Source organism: Oenanthe melanoleuca, chromosome 9, assembly GCF_029582105.1.
Source record: "Oenanthe melanoleuca isolate GR-GAL-2019-014 chromosome 9, OMel1.0, whole genome shotgun sequence".
NCBI classification, from domain to species: domain Eukaryota; kingdom Metazoa; phylum Chordata; class Aves; order Passeriformes; family Muscicapidae; genus Oenanthe; species Oenanthe melanoleuca.
In genome coordinates, this window is record NC_079343.1 from 21,648,177 (window position 1) to 21,666,075 (window position 17,899).

Genomic DNA, 17,899 nt, shown 5'->3' on the forward strand with positions numbered 1-17,899 from the left:
TCTAGAAAAACAATGGATAAGTATGGTGGTTGTTTTGTTGTTTAATTATTTAAAATACATTAGGAGATATTTAGTCAATGCTCTTTCTGCCTATCTAATTAAAAATTACAGCACAGACACGGACATAAGGACTCAGCAGTCTTGCAAAGAGGAAAATAATGGAGTTTGAATCCTAAGAGAATAAGTGTCTTGAAATGCAAATAAAGGGATTACCTTACAAAAAACTAAACAAAACAACAACAAAATCCACACAAAACCAGAAAAATCAACCCAAAAAAATCCCAACCTTTAATACACTCTGAGAAACAGAGAAGCAGGAAATTCAGCTAATCCCAGCTATATTCAGCTACAGTGATGTGATGTAAAATGCATTTTGTGAAGCCAGTCTTAAACCTATAAGTTGCAGGCCTTTAGCTATCAGGAAGCTCACAGGCAACTAGAAAAATGTAGTATTCAGTTATCTTGTATCCTACAAGTATAAAACTCTTCCTGACTACATCACACTAGGCCATACTAGAATCATTTTCAAATGCAAATACAGTTAAAATCAAGTGTTAAGTAGAAGGGACTAAGAAAAGAGGCTGATGCTACAAACTGGTGCTGTATCACCTGCACACAAGAGGTACATAGGATTTTTTTATAGTGCTTCACAGAAAGGGCTGCTTTTCTACACCATTTTCATTTTATGGCAACATCCACATTACTGTAAGCTGCTAAAATAAAACAAAAACATAATTCCCCGAAATCTTTTTCTAGGCTGCTGTATCAGACTTAAAAAGTAAAGCAAAGTAAGCACAGTAAACCTGGTAAAGGCACACTGAACAGCCTGGGACATTGGAGCCCAAAGAGGCAGAACATTTGCCAGAGCTCTTCTGGCTTTTTGCCTTGCAAGCTGGAGCCAGGAGTCCCAGAGTTCTGGCCAGTTCTCAGCATTAACTTAATATTACCATGAAGCATTAGACTTTTTTCTTTATTGATAAAGATGCCTAAGTTCAACTGCCCAGAAGCCCTCCTTTGTTGCACTTCCCCTTTGGCTCTCTAGGCAACCATTAACATGGCAAAAACAATAGTCAGGAGAGAAGTAACTTCCATAATTTTGCCTTGGCATAACAACATGACATTTACTATCAGTGTCTATTCCCATGAGAAACCATGTTTTCTCCAGTGGAAAAGGAAGACTTTTTCCCTGCAGAAAGGAAGTCCTTTCATTTTACAATGGGAAGCTAGATACAAAAATAGGAAAGATGGTTTGCTAAAAGTGTCCATTTTTAGTCTTATTTTTAATAATTCATGTCAACCCACAGCTATGATGATTCCTTGCATCCAGGTATTCAGGTCCTTTCCAACCTCTGACAAACAACATCATACTCTTAAAATAAGAGCTTTTTACTCTATTTACTATTTAGATACTTTTTAAAGAATCCTCTTTACATATGCTTTACACAGGTAATGGCAACTTATTTTCAAATTCATTAAACCATGCACAACTTCAGTGAAAGTCTAAGGCTTCTTCTGATTATAGTAAGATTTCTGCTACTATTTATTTGAAAGGGACCTTCATTCTTCTCTCCCAGGAAGACTGAATATGACAAAATAAAATGTGTTGGATTGTAAATAAAACCCTTTTAATCTTTCCCATGCAAGAATTAACAAGCAGATATATTTCACTAAATTCCTCTTCACAATTAAAACATTGAAAGAGTCACTGGTGCAGATCACATTAGAGTGACTGTCAGCCTCAAACTCAATTAGCTAGATCATCTGCTATCTGCCTTCTGGATAAAGGTGGGCTAGAGGATATAACAAAAACAAACTGTCTGAGTCTTCCTGGAATAAAATCCAAGTATCAGGTTTTTTTGCCTTACAACAAATATATAGCCTTAAAATACCAAAGGCTATGTAAACACAAAGAATACAAAAGCAGGAAACATTACCATTTCACTTGCATCATACTAAAATGAAAAACTGAACAGAAGCCATGCAAAGTTCTTCATGTTTGGGTAGCTTACACTTATCAGCTGAAACTACATCTTCCTTTTGGGACTCTCTAGACACTGCATTGCTCCCTCTCCTGCCCTTAGCCTTTTCCCAACAGTATTGCATGAAGACAAAACCAGCATCCCACAACTCACTTCCCTAAGACTCTCATTCTGGATTTAACAACTGCTATGAAAGTATTAAACGTTTTTAGTTCATGCTTGCAAGCACTGCTCCATCCCACACTGAAGCTTTCTCCCAATCAGATTTGTTCTATCCATAAAACATCTACCTCCTCATTTTGCATACAAAATGTTCAGATACTCTGCAGCACTGCTCTAACAATGTCAAAATAAGGCTGACTACATAATCCAATCACATCTCACTCTGCAATACCAACAAAAATCAATTCATGATCTAAAGCAGTAAAAACTGTGATAAAATTAAGTCTTTCCATTTTTAAAAAGCAAAACACTTTAAATTTATCATGTTTTCCATCACATCATAATAATCTTTTAAAAAAGCTGACCAGAAATTACAGGCGCTATAAATGCTGTTTTCCAACCATCATAAATATTTCATAAACCACTTCAGCAGAAAGAACCACCAGTATATAAACACCAACAATAAGGTAAGTTTGCTATCTGTGATCACTGGCAAAAGGACCAGGACTGGGAAAACTGAGACACCTTAGAGTAGCCAAACCAATACATCATTTATCTTCTTCCTATTTCACAATACAGCTTCTTGTTCAGCCCTGCATCCACACTGCAAGCTCCAAACATCCCAAGCTTTATTAGTGCCTCTTTACAATAACATTTTACTTAGAAGTGCCTCCTGCAAGAGGTGGCCATTTTTGAAAAGAGAGAAGATGCAAAGTCTCAGGCAGCACACAGTTTTGTTTTTTTAGATGGGAAGAAGAAGAAAAGAGGAGGCAGTTTTGAAACAATTTTCTAGCACCAGAACATTTTCTGTTAATTTACTACAGCGGCATGAAAATTATCTGCTCCAAAATATGCAACTAGTGCCTAAGATTTGTATGGCACTAAGCCAAGAGGGGAAAAAAAGCCACACCAAGTCCTATAGCCAGCAAGCTGTGCTTTCCATCCCCAGTCTGAACCTATGGACTGCTTCTAAACAGTCAGCAAAAACCAGAATTAACAGCAGCAATGCTGCTAGTCAAGGCTCAATTCTACACTACAGGGTCCCCTGGAAAGCTTTGGGCAGCTCAAGAATAGGACAAGGAAGTTTTGTGCTATATGAATAGGACATGCAACATATTCTGCACTACATCAGTGTGATTGATACTGCTCTGCTCACTTGGGTGATTTGCCTGCAGACATTTCCGCCAGGCAAGCGTGCATCCAACATCCCAGAGGGAAACTGTTACAGCAGCACTAACCCCTGCACCCTCAATCCCTCGGGGGATTGTAATTGGGTGATTTATTATCTTTCACTGGAAAATTTTATCTTGCAATTCTTTGGTAAAACATATGAACCTAGACTAGAATATTCTATCTAAACCCTGATTCATAAATTCTGAATAATGAAAAAAGCCACATACATTCTTTTGTATATTTTTCCAGTAATTCAAAAGCCCATTAAAAAAATAAAATAATTACCACGCTTAAAAAATATAAAAGAGGTAATCTTCAAGTTCAAGCAAAACCTTGTTGCTCTAAAAATTATGTCATGCTTAATTACATTATGTTCTATCACATTTTACTTTGATACTGTGCTGTTTTCATTACCAACAATAAAAGTCAAGATGGGATCTTGAGTTAGCGTATGCAGGATTGGATGCATGTGATAGCAAAGAAGACTCACAGAGGAAAACAAGGACAGCAAAGCCTTACAGAATGTTCTGCTATGCAGATGCATTACCTAAAATTAGCAGTTTTGTGACGTTTACAACACTTTTAGTTCAAATCCAAGAGGAAGAACATTTATTCACAGACAGTTGTAACAACAGGAGAAAACAAACTGGATATTTATGACACAACGTGAGCTTGTGGGCTGTAGTTCTGTCATGTTCAAACAACGGTGCTTTTAAGGAAATTATCATCCTCTGACTGTGTAAACTCCACCCGTTTATGGATTTTACTATTCCTATAGGAGGAACAGACAGAAGTACAAGTCTGAGGCTGCTGAAGTGTACAATCCAGCAGACAAACTCACACCTCCAGCATACTCAACCTTACATGAATGCCATGAATTCCCCAAGAAAAATGTAGACTGCATTAAACAATGTATTCTCTTATCTCAATTCTGAACTTCACAGTTCCCTTTCTGGAACCACCTATAAAGAATTCAATGTGAACTCTTTTCATAGGACCTTCAGTCATGTTTTCTTCACTTAAAATCAGATTATTTTCTGGGACTTAGCCCACTGTGTCTCAGACCTGCTCACCTCCCATCACAAAACACTTCATTCAAAAGCTCTGTATACCCAGCAGCTGACAAATAACTGATTCTTGCCAGTATTCAATGCTGTTAGTGGCCTTTACAAGTAAATCCAGTTAGACTTCAACAAACAACGGTCGTAAGAAAGAAATGCCATTTTTGCAATGAAATCTGACAAGCTCACAACTCACTCTGTTTTTATATCTCTGTACAATGACATTGCTGAGCTGGGCCAGAGCACACAACTAGTTATCAAGTGAAAAGTGTTGACAACTACCACAGTCTAACACAAACCTTTTGCCTCCAGGAGCCAGTGGTAACCAGCTAACAAGTTTTAGTCATTGACTATCAAGTAAGGTGGACACTGGAATTTACAAGGAAATGCTCCTCTCTATTGCACAAGTAGATTCTGGACTGCAAGTCTCCAGTAAGGTAAGGGAAGGGAAGAAGCAGGATAACATCTGAACCACTGTATAACAGGTGAAAGAGTCAAAGATGATGTCACTCATTTCCTCATTGTTGTATATGGAGAGAACAGGCCCTGAACTATGCTGTTCTTGCAAGATGCCAGCACATGGTAAATGGTTTAGCTCAGAGCCTTGAAAGTTCCTCATTTTGGTAAGAGCTATCCATATCCAATTATGTTTTGCAGTTGTTGAAAATAAAAATTACACTGAAATGTGAGCTCAAAAGGGTTTTGTCACAACCTGTTTTGAAAAAAAATGCCTGAAACTATGGAAGGCGTGCATGGAATTTTTGTTCTGTATACAGATACAGAAGTCAGCTAAACAGACCCCTTGGCTTCAGGAGAGGCAGAGATCCCTAAGCAGAGCAAGGAACAAGCTGTGCTGCTTGGAAGCAACAGAGCAGAAGCACTTGAGAGACACCTGCTGCCCACTGAGAGCATCTGTCCTCTTTGCAAACCATACTGAATTATCCTTCAGATAGAGCAGAACAGCGCAGAGTCACTTCCACGGGAAGTGAAAAGCTGCTCACATCAGTAACCCAAGTTTTAATCCCATCTTTAATAACCTCTCATCCAGCTTTTAAGCTACCAACCCAAAAGAAGATGCGAAGAATAATTTTTAAATTACTATTATGGACCTAAGTATGCACCGGCTCCTCTCAACCACACTCCAAGGCTGCAGTTTGGCTCAGTGCTCAGATTATACAGGTTATTGTATTAACAGATACAGGTGTAGTCCTTGGGGAGCCTTCTAATTCCCCAATTACCCCTTAGCTAAGGAACTGTAGAGCACTACAAAATATCATTTCAGCAATAAGCATCACTTAAGACAACCAAATGAAACATTGTGACGACTTTGTGATGGGCTCATCTTACAATGTAAGTCCAGGAAATTTTCAAGGTTTATCAGTGGATACTTAAGAAACAAAGACTACTTTAAGAAATAAAGATCCTCCTTCAGTTTGTTTTGTTTTTTTAAATCAAAGTCACAATATTTTAGATAGCCATTAGGCAGATATATTTGTCTGAGTACTGCTGCGCTTAAGAGGCTTGGCACAAGCACAGTATACTTAATTTTTAATTAACTTTCAATTCTGAAAATATTTATTTTTCATTCTATTTGTCAACTTCATCTATCTCTGTTCAGACAATTAAGCCACAGCTCCAAAAACCTACAGAAAGACTCATTAAACATCTGCTGAACATTAAGGAACACTTCTGATTCTAAAGCAATCTCTCAGTTTTTTAACTTTTCAAAATCCATTTTATTAGCAGCTCAGTCACTTTGTGAAAGCAGAAGCATACTCATTTTCTGAAAAAGTAACAGACATTAAATTGAAGGCTGCAGGAGTGACCAAGGAAGACACTTTACCTGAACAGAATGAAACCAAGTGACTCCACAGCTGCCCGCCTCACATCGTCATTCACATCACTCACCTACAAAAGGAAAAACAGGACATTCAGAATACAGTTAAAACACTTGAGGACTCTGCAACATTTCAGGCCAGATGTCAGTTAATCAAGAAGACAGGATTATAGAGAAAGCCAGTTAAAATCATGTTTAGCTATAGCCTGAACATCCTCACCTGTGTTTGCACACCAGCAAGATGATCAAGGAAGAGACAGACCTCACCTTCTAGAACTTAATTTATTTTTTCTTCAGCCCATCATTATGCAGACTATTCACTGCGAACCTGTTAGCTGGGTAGTTTAAGTCCATGTTTTAATTTTTAAAAGGTTCCTTTTCTGTGATACCAGGTTGAAAGTCTGAAAGTCTACTTACCCTAATGTCAGAAGGCCCTGTTAGTTCTACTCATAATACAAAGTAAAGCTTTCATCATTTCACAATCTCTGATTTGGACCAGAATACTAACACTGCAGACACAAAGCCTGACAAAGTGATGTGCTTGCCTCCTGACCAGAAATTTCTTCCTACATGCTCCTAAGGCCACAGTACTTACAGCCACATGCAGTAGGCGCCTGATAGCCTTGTTGTTCCCTGAGCCACAGTATGCCATAGCCACAGTGTACATGCCAGAACGACGGAGAATTGGATCCTGGAAGAGAAAGCATCGATATTTCACACCTTTCCAAATGGTGACTCAGTAATTCTAACTTTAAATCCACTCTTGCGTCTTGAATCTGCAAACAGGTCAAAGGTCAGACTCATTGATTGTTTATTTGGGACAAGTAACAGGACAATCACCAAAGCAAGGTTGTCATTACCAAGTTCAGGGGGACAGAGCCTGCAGTGCTGCAGGCTGCCAAAGAGTATAGGGCAGAGGTGTCATTCTGCTTCTTACTTGCTATCTGCAGTGATTGCTACCAGAGCCTTGAGATCATCCACCTACAGAGAGTTTCATCTGTTTTTAACCACTACATCCTGTTCTACTCCCTGTTGCTGCTCACACGACTCTGAAGACCAAGTATAAGGCTAAAAAAATACACAAATAAGCAGTGTTGTTCTTGTATTTTTAATCAAAGTGCAACAACTTGTGAAACAGTCTGACTTCAGACCTATGTAAGAACCGCTCTGGTTCAAAAGAGCCAATCCACCAGAGCTGGAGATTCACAAATGGACAGGATGGTCAGCTGTGTAACACAAAAGTCAGGGATTAAGTCACAGCTCAATTTACCTTATCTCTGCAGAGACTCTCAATGAGAGCATCTGCCTCCTCCATCCTCCCATACATGACCAGAGCAATTCCAACCGCGAGGCCTCGCAGGATCTTTTCATGCTGGGTTTCCTGTGCATAGCCAACCATGTCCTCAATAGCCTGGGCATTTTTAGATCCCAACATAACCAACCCCAGTGCCAGGCCAGCTGCCTCACCTGAAAAGCACAGAAAAGCAAAAAAATCAACTCTGTTCCCAAAAGCAATAAATACTGTATTTAGAAAATCACACTACATATAGGCCAATAGATCACTTCTGGACATCACCATGCCCAATAACTCCATTATTCATGGCAAAATGTGTTTTTAACCACAATTTAGTACTTTTCTCTACCAAGTTCAATTATCGTTTCCTTGGGCCAAGAGCTGCTGAGATCATTTTCCTACAAGTCCCACCAATGCAGCAGTAATTCCCACAAGCTTCTCCAAGCTTATCTCTCAGCTCAAAAAAGCACACGGCTCTGGAAATCAGCCACACTACAGAAAAAGCATATGACAAACTAAAGAACAGAGCTAAATAAGGGGCTGTTTAAAGACCTAGCATGTCTTACCAAAACTTGCCACAGTGCCAGTCATGACAGGATCTCTGAATATTACTGGCACATTAAAGTAAAGAGCTATAATGATCAGGAAAAGGTCAGTAAATAAAACACAGCTAGAAACAATCTACGCTGCTAACACACATGCTGGGGGAGGAAAAAAACCATGACAAAAAAGCCCAGGTGCCTGATAAGGCCTCAGATGGTTATTTGCTTTGAAAGCAGAACATTTACCTGTCACTGCATCATCCTGGTATAGATTTGTTTTCAGCAGATCGTACACATCTTGACGTGCTGTCCCCATGGCAGCCAGCCCCAAGCCCAGGCTGCCACCATGTCGCACAATCTAGAGAAGCATATGCAAGTTCAGTCATCAAACAGGGAACAGCATGGCTTCAGCTGAAGTAGACATTTTTCCATCAATATAAACCTGCAACCTTTTAGCCTCAAATCAACCCAAAATGATCTCTTGACCTGCTAGAAATACCACTTTCACAGTCTCAGGCAGCAGGTCCAGTGAAAGAGGCAGAAAATAGAAGAAAACAGTTCAAAAGCCCATAAACAGTGAGTTGCAGAAGCTTAACACAGAAGACTTTCTGGTAACTTCAAGATCTTTTCCCCCACTAAGTAATTTATGTAAAACCATAAATCTGTGCTACTAAGCTGGTAAGAGCTTTAAAATAAAAAGGTGAAAAAGTACCCATTTAAAAACAGTCTATAACATCTTTTATTCTAGCAATGGATACAATTGCAGTAACATTAGTGGGATCTGTTAATGGAATTTAAAAAAAAAACAATCTGAGATTCCACAAGGAGAAAGAAGGAACACGCTGGGAAATATATTTTTCTTAGAGGTCTACAAACACTAAGTGCAGAAGTAAAACACCTCTTATTGTGCAAGATGTAGTAAAACTACAGGACAGGTCAGCAGAAACATTTTGTGGCTTATTTCCTTGACAACTAAGCTGTAAACAATAACAGTGCCTGAATGCTGCAAGTCCACTAGCAAAACAAAGCAGATATAACAAGTAGTAAATATGATGAAGCTACAGTCACTGTCAAGAACGTAAGAATTTCCTAAAAATCTTACTTAAACCTTAAGCAACAGGTTGTTAAAACCAACCTTTAACCAATCAGAGGAGATCTAAGTACCACAACTGCTGCTTAATTACTTCTATCTCCCACTACTAAACCAGCCAGCACCCTCCTGCATATTCCAAACAAAACAAAGGCTCATTGCTGAGCCCAGTACACACATCATTACTGGCATTCTTCAGCTGGTTCAGCAAGTAGTCAATGATGTCCCCACCATGGTTGGCATGGATGAGACCCAAGGCGTAGAGGCCTCCTCCCTCCTGGTAGGCTGACCCTGGAGAGGTGTCCTTGGGCAGGTAGGTGGCCATCAGCTGTAATGCTTCTTTCTCATGACCCTGGATGTCCATTGTCCAGCAGGTAGACAGTGGCAAGTGAAATATGAAAAAACAGCAAAGTAATATTTAAACGTGTGTTATAGCCATTACTTTTCCCACTAAAATCAGTGTTTCAGTGCCACACATCACTGCTGAAACTTACTGAAAGTTACTACAGTAAGGAACTTAGGTGTGTCCCAAAATCACTTAAGAACCAACTGCAGTTTTAATACCTAGAAACTATTAAATCTGTTCAACTCACAAACGAAGAGCTAGAAAAAACACTCTCTCCTTAAATCATGTTATCCTAGCACCTTTTTGATTCTCAGCAAAACATGCCATAAGTTATATTTGCTGTCAGATGAAAACAATATAAACACAGTTTTTTAGCTCAAAGACACAAAATATGTTATAGCTGTGCCAGGTACACTGGAGTGCAAGCACCATTCAGAATCCCCATTTCCATGTTTTCAATGTTCACAAGTCAAGCATTTACACTGAACAGAGGGAAATGAATGCAATGTTACCTTGTGTATAACACCCAAGCTGGCAGTAGCAGTAAACTTAGCCCAGTTAGTGGCCCTGGCCAGCCACTCCAAATTGTCCCTAGAAGTTGAAAAGAGAAAGGTTATACAAAGTTTTTCATAGAGCCTGCTCCTAATCCTGCAAACAGGGTTTCAGGGCCCTGAAGACTGCTTCCAAACTAAAAGGCAGCTCCAGAAGTGAAGGTAGCTAACCACAACCCCACTTTACATTTCTCTCCCCTTCATCAGTCCTGATTTTTGCCTGTTTAGTCAAGCTTCTAGACATGGGTGATCTCAGTGAAAGATAGAGAACTGCTCAACATGCGGCCCACCAGTTCTCTGGGAGAAACTTTAGCAGTTTCTGCAGCTTTCCTTAAGTCCCTCATAAGGTCAGCCCTAGCATTTCCCTTACAAGAGCCATTCAGTACTGTTGGTCTCTATTGTAAAAAAGATACATCATCTCAGAAACACTTTAACTGGTAAAAAAAGAGAAGAGAAATTCCAGATCTTCACGCTCCAAGCTGCTCATTCAGTTAGCAGTCAAACAAAGCCAGTTTGCGAGGAGAGAGAAAAGGAAACAATTCTCTAACACCGTTAGAGTTCTGAAGTTACCACTCTGGAAGTATCAAGTTAAGGAGGGCAGCAATGTGTTCAAACACCTCTAAATGACATGGGAGCTTCCTTGCCATAGATTTACCTAAGGAATTGGTCACTGGTTGTCCCACAATGCATAAAGGAGTTTGCTATAACAGTTGCTGTATGACACACGGAATTCCTCACTGCATCCTGAAAGAACAAGAACAATCAGTAGCATCACTCAGCAAAAGATCTGGCCAAGGTCACTAAACAAGCTTGCCGGTACTTTAGAAAAATGGACTGTAATGATCCTCAATTTAACCAGCAATTTCCCTGTAATCAGCTAATAGATTGCTAATACAGTCTAACATATGGCTTGAGGAAGCCATCTTTCCCATGCATGATCCTTTCTGTGAGTTTCTTTCAGACATGTGATTACTCCAATTGCCACTTAACTGGAGAACCATCCCCCTCTGCTTCCCAGAACTGAGCACTGCACAGTGAGTGCTGCTGATGTTTCCAGGCTGTTCCCAGAACTCTATTGCAGAATCACTCCAGAACACTTCACCAGCAGATGGAAAAGATTTTCCAATACATTTGAAGTGTCATCTGAAATAGATGAACCTGCAAACAAACAACTCCTACTACTTTTACTGATGATGTACATCTTATTTCACAAATAAATAACTTCTCCTATAGTTTCTAGTAAGGATTTAAGAGTTACCTGGAAGTTTTCATTTTCCCACCCTTAAAAAAAAAAAAAATACAAGTTACTCCATTCACTAACTCTGTCTACATTAAAGTACCTGATTGGTTTTGTCTCCAATTGTGGAAATATTGGTCTTTTACTACATACCAGGATACCCTCACTAAGCTGAAGGCGTGGGCTTACCTAACATCTCACTCAAGATACCAACATACTGTAATCTATAGTCCTGGCTGACTCCTCCCTTCCCAACCAGCAGCATTTGCAATGGATCCGACATGGAGCTGGAGGGTAAATTTTGCCCATCTTACTGAACAGATGAAAAACAAACCCAACAAAAAATGAAAAAAGCATGAGAAAAATGTGAGTTGCTATAAATCAGAAAAAAACTAATTAAAATATCAACATGATAATAGCAGCCTATCAGTAAAAACAACAGCAGCATGGTCAAAACCAACACAGGATGAATCAGATAAATCCAAGACAACCATATTTCACAAAGTCTCTTACCTTTGTGTTTTTGAGGATCATGAGGTCTGTATTGTTGTTTCGTATTAAAAACTGCAGATGTAACTCAATGGCCATTTCCCCACTTAAAATTTTAATCATTTTTGAGATCTGGTCCTTAGGCTCTGGGTTCTTCTCATACAAGCAAAAAGGAAAAAAAATTCCATGAGAACCCAACTATGGCTCTGTTAAAATACAATTCATGAGAAGCTGCTCTGGTATGTTCCCATCACCATATTCCAAAGCCTATCTGGTTTAAGGACTAAAAAGACATTGTTTCTGTCCTTGGTGCACAAGCCCAAACCTCCCAGAAATCAAATCTTTTGTGTACAACAATGCAGGTGGGAGAAGGCTCTTCATAAAGAAACGTATTCTTTCATTGAAAGCAAAAGGATATGGCATGACATATCCACAGCAACACAGCACCTTGTAGGCGCAAGGTAACTTTATGCCTTCATGGAAAACAATGTCACATCAGCATCCTCTCCTGCCATTCCTGCAGAACAGCATCAGCTTCTAACCAACCAGAACTACATTTGGATTTTTGAAAGAGAGGAAAAAAATACATCAAGCTAATTTACTCGCTAAGGTTCTCAGCAGCAGTTAAATTTCAGGCCTTGCTTTTGGGATGAGTTAATTCTTTCAATATCAAAAAGCAAACACATGAGCCAGATCCTTCTGTCTCCTTTTTCAAAACTCAGTAATTCCTACTGAACTCTGATAATTTCTCACTCTCAGAGCTTTCAGTATCTGAGTTGCTGGACATTTAGGTCAGATATTTGGCCCTCAGAGATCATCTGTCACCTTGTCTCCAAGTAAGACAAAAAAGGGATTCCATTCTTTATTAGCCAAACCAATTTAGAAATCCCAGACATCCAAAGAGAACACATAAGAAAAACTAAGTAAGGTCTGCTTCAGAAATAGTACTCACCATTTCTGCAGACCTCCCTGCTGCACAAGTGCTTCCTGGTTTCTCTTCTGCTTCCATAGCATCACTGAAATAAAATAAAAATGAAAAATGCATCACTTGCAACAAGTCAACTACTATAATTATACTGTAATATCGTCCTGAATGAGTAGCCTGGAATTTGGAGATGATGACGGGAAAAGAAGACTTTGATAGAACAACGGCTGTGCGGAAAACTCCCTCTCCACTCAATTTTTCAAGGAACTTGAAGACAAAGGCCTAGAAAACCTTACTCTCTTATTCCACCTACAGAAACAACAAAACCAAAATGATTGTAGGGAATGAATGCCCCTGAGCTGGGCAGCAACTTTAGCATAGATTTGCCAATTCTCCTGTAAGTCACCAAAAGAAGAAATAAAGATGACAGAATTGTTAGTGCCAACTTAGATTCTTTTTTTTTAACAGCAGCTTCTTGCAGCTAAGATCTGTGATACTGACCACTGAACATGTTTTTAAAACTCAAAGTAGATTTGAAGTAACTCTTTGAACTGCAAGTAAATGGTCTGTTGACATGACAGTGCTGATCTGAGCTCACTCTTCTCACAAGCTGTTATGTGAAACCAAACTTGCACATAGCTATGAAGAGCTTTTTCCCTGAACTCCTCCTTTCCTCAGCTCTGCAAGCTGCTGCAAAGACCACACAGAATCAGCATTCCCAAGCAATTCATGCCGTGGCTTAATGAATCACTGATCATTAGCTGAGCCCCAGTATAACTGCTCTGTGCTTATCTCAACTGCAAAGGAAAATCCCTCTAAAAACCAGCAGATTTTGGTAATGCACGATTTTGTTTTGCGCAAATAGCATGTCTTGCCTATTACTTAAATAAAAGGGAGTAACTTAATAGCTTGTAAAAAGCAACCGTACATGGAATATGAGCAGAACTGGAGCCAAACAACTGCAGCACCTCTCAAGTCAATCTCCCCACCTGTCTTTCTCTGATCCGGGGACAGTGCCAGTGTTGGTGGATCCAGGCACGGAGGCAATGGGAGTTCCGACCGTGCGGAGGTTCTGGATGACAGAAGACAGGAACTGCTGGCTCGCACTTTCATACAGGTCAAAGCAAATTTGGTAGGCCATGAGAAGGTTATCATCCTTCACCAAGCTTTTCCAAGATGTCACTCACAGCCTGTGGGTCATCCAGGAATATCAGGCACTGAGCAAGAAAAAGGGAAGAATAGGGAGAAAAAAAAAAAGGAGAAGACATTAGATACTTCATAATGAGAAAACAACACTACCCAAAGCCACACTCCAATACCCTCATCTGCTGCTTCCACAGGATATCCCCTTCAAAGAAAGAAAACTTTTCTCTCTTTCATTGAAGACAATAGAAAACTCAGAAGAGTTTTCACAGAAAAACAAGATTTGTCCTACTAGACACAGAAATTTCAAAAGCACATTGAGGAAGTCATTTTGTAGGGACATCTCAGCTGGAATTAAGCAGGCGTAACACTGAGTCACGTGTATGTGGCATACCAAGGCTGGCAAAGATCTGAGAATATCTGAGTAACTTCACAACTGGCTGTCTAAACACATTCAGACAATGGCTTACTAAAAAACCAAAGCACTGGAAATGTTCTTGTGAGGAATAAATAAAACTCCAAGCTGTGAACCTACCATCTGATACTCCCTACATAGGCTTAAAATATTCCGTCACAGTTGTCTGTGTCCTCAAACTGCCTTTGAATGGATTTCTTTCTCTATAAATTGACCAAATATGCAATCTTTACATCTGTTTTTCAAGTTGTTCTCATCTGATGTATGCTGGAAGCATGCAATCAGGAAAAGATATTTCATTTAACTGAACAAAGACAGAGAACAGGTAGATGTCACCCCAAATACACCTAAAGAAGAGTAACTTTTTATTATCTTTAAATATGACTTTGAAAAGTTTACCTGGCACTACATTGATGAAGTCTGGTTTCTCCAGATTCATGTAGATTTTAACTAGAACCCTCAAGACTTTATTACGAAACTGTTTATTCTGCATCAAAGACATACAGAGCTTCAAGCTGTAGGCCAGCATCCCAGGAACATCATTCTGAAATAAAATTCAGGGATATCAAACACAGGTTTAGACCAACAAGCAGGATTTAGACAGGAAAATAAAGCTATCCTTTTTCTATTTTAAAATGCAGACCAAGCGTGCATATAAATCTTAACTGTTCCCTATTTTCAGAAAAGCTCATATACAGGTGTATGGAAGTTTAAAGAAAAAACACTATCAAAATCATGCAGGACCAACATTTAATTCAGAAGTTAAAACATGCAAAATATTAACTTAAAAGGACAATACTTATTTTCCCTTCACTCTTCTTGTTCAAACAATCATTTTTGAATGCAGTAGAAATCACTGCACTAACATAAAATGCCAGAAAAACAAACCATGCACCAAGAGAAGATCAACTCTGAGAAACTGATTTGGTTACTAGACCTCAGAAAGGATAATTCAAAATGAGGGATTTATAATGGGCAAATTATTAAATGCACAGGAAAACAAAGAGAACAAAGAAATAAAAACTGGATGCCTTATGATTATCACCCATACTCAGAAATGGGAGACATCCAAGCATATGTAAAAGTTGTGAACTGAAAAGTAGTAATAGTTAAAGGATTCAAGCTATGTGTCTGGCATATGATTGAGATACTACAGCATAATAAGACTGCACGCAGCTGCTGCAGATGACTATAGGCTTGCTTCTCTTATTGCCACTAACAGTAACATTAATTAACTTAAACCCTCAGTGAAAGACTTTAAAGGCAAGGTGCCCCATCTTGGAGTCAGGCCGAGACTGCATAGTCACTGAAAATTAGATCAGCTCACCCACCTACTGGAGTTTTTTTCTTTTGCTTGCCATTAATAAATCACTTACCCAGCCCTAAGGATTCCTTCCCACAGTGAATGACAGCAGATGACAGGCACAACTAAATAAAAGGGCTGCTCTTACATTATGCCAGTATTGTATCTCTGCCAGTAGGTGAGGGAATATCTTAAGAAGAGGGCACATAGCCAATCCTCCTGGCCATATTTTCCTATAAACTTGTAGCTCAAGGCATTCCTAAAGGCAGTGGGGATCTTCCTATACTTGATAGTCCTGAGTGACTCTGCTTTCCATGAACATGCTGAACTGAACACCCTGAGTTTTATGTTTTATTCTGTTCATACAAAACAGGGCAAGTTCCACAGCAATATGGATCTTGCACTTGACTTCTGGATCCATACCTGGAAAAGCCTAGCTACAGGCACCTCCTGTCTCTTGCACATACCGACTCAAGGATGGTTTTCTCAAAGATGTCCAGTCTGCGTGTCTCCAGAGCAATGCCAATGGCCTGCTTGTACTTGTGGTCATCCAGGCACCGCTGGAACATTTTATTCACTATCCCCTCCAGCCTCTCATCCACGGGTTTCTTCTCCCCTTCCGGCAGCTCCGCATTCTCCACACACTGCTTGGTGTAGTGGTCGATACATTTTGCTGAAGAGATAATACAGGGGGAAAAGTCAAGTTTCCAGATTTTTGCAATTTTGTACTGGTGAAGAGACCAGCATGTGCATGAACATGTTCTACCAGCAAGTACCATATGGGAAATTACACATTTGTGTAGCCACTATACAAATAATAGTGGAAGACACTTCTATTATTTCCTAACAAACTCTGATTTTACTGCTGAAATCAAGTAGGTATTTTACCAACATAGGTAAGGATATGGATACCAAGGATATGATCTTTGTTCAAATGTCACGTCAAATAAATCAAAAAACAGCAGTAGGAGACTTGCTAACTCCACTGCAAACACCAGCTAGGGAGACTGAACGCCAGCCCCAGCTCCATCATATCGTCTATAAAGCAAGTGACTCCAGCAGATGAGATTTTTAAAAGGCATTCAAATAACACCTGCAGTCAACTGTTGTCTTGGCATCTTGTTGTGGGTGGATAAATACAACTGTCCCTCTCAATTATGTGTGCAGCTACACTTACCAGTCTATTACTTCCAAAGTCATGCTGAAATTAATAATATCAGCACACAAATGAGAGAAAGGACAATAAACAACCAAGGCAATTGTCTTATTAGGAATTCACTATAGAATAAAGGTTAAGAATAGTAAAAAAACTCCAAAGCTCTGAAGTCAGTTCCATTACAGAATCCCAAAATATAAGAAAGTACAAATAAACTGAGTAAAATTAGCTGCAGCATCAGTTTAAATGAATACAAAGACAGCAAGAAGAATACAGAGAAAAAAGCTAAATCAAGTAAAATTTCAAAGTTACAGCAGCTTTGACAACACAGAAGTTTTTCCTCTGCAGCAACAGTTCTTTACCAATGATCGTCTCCACATATTCCGAGTTGTCGTTGACATTGAAGAGGTCACCAGCTCCCAGGGCATAGTTCAGGGATTCCTCAAAGGCTCCCAGGTGGTAAAAAACTTTAGAAGCAACCAGAGCGGCAAACTGGCGACTCCGAAAACCTTCGTCTTCATAGAGAACTTCACTGCAGAGGAAGGGAAGAGCATCAGCTCTGTGTGCTTAGATCTCTTTAAGGCCACATGACTCAAGTATAAGCTTAACTGAACTTGCATCTTTGAGACCACAGCTCCAACCCCACATCCACACACATTATATCTTTCTAGGAAATATGGAGCTACATGCTCTATTAACCATTGTGAGAATGGCTAATTAGAAACAACTGTCATTAGAAACCAGAATTACATCCACTTCATATCTCATGCTCTTTTTAAGCAGTATTAAGTGTCTTCTCTTACATTTTGTCCACTGACTCAGAGATTTCTGCCCAGAAGTCATTGACAACAGCATTCAACTTGTGAAGAGCAAACTCCTACAAATAAAAAAACAAGTTATATTATATTAAAAATGCATTTACCTTTCCCCAGTAAAAATAAAGTACATTCTAGGATGAATATCATGAACACTGATGCATTTCAATAGCAAATTCTATTTTAAAAGATCTTTGCAAGCATTTACTAATCTTTGCAAGTCCTTTGCAAATGAAGAGCTGTTTGCATCACAGGTAAGACAACTCTAGCATTCCTTTCCATGACCTCTCTCTGATGAATGACTGGCTGACATGTCTGATAGATAAAACTTGTGACAACCTTTGTGTAGCACATGGAATCAATCTGTGGCATACAGCAGAC

General features: G+C 39.3%; 1 protein-coding gene across 1 annotated transcript in view; it reads right to left on the bottom strand.

The window, feature by feature from the left end:
• The window catches only part of PSMD1 (proteasome 26S subunit, non-ATPase 1), a 62,582-nt gene that overhangs the window by 41,672 nt on the left and 3,011 nt on the right, over window positions 1-17,899 (bottom strand). Inside the window, 16 exon segments of the mRNA XM_056498309.1 lie at window positions 6,219-6,283; window positions 6,808-6,903; window positions 7,483-7,679; window positions 8,295-8,406; window positions 9,317-9,490; window positions 9,997-10,075; window positions 10,691-10,779; window positions 11,786-11,914; window positions 12,714-12,777; window positions 13,676-13,851; window positions 13,853-13,903; window positions 14,006-14,034; window positions 14,644-14,788; window positions 16,015-16,220; window positions 17,066-17,235; window positions 17,507-17,580. Coding sequence (XP_056354284.1) covers window positions 6,219-6,283; window positions 6,808-6,903; window positions 7,483-7,679; window positions 8,295-8,406; window positions 9,317-9,490; window positions 9,997-10,075; window positions 10,691-10,779; window positions 11,786-11,914; window positions 12,714-12,777; window positions 13,676-13,851; window positions 13,853-13,903; window positions 14,006-14,034; window positions 14,644-14,788; window positions 16,015-16,220; window positions 17,066-17,235; window positions 17,507-17,580 — 1,856 coding nt within the window.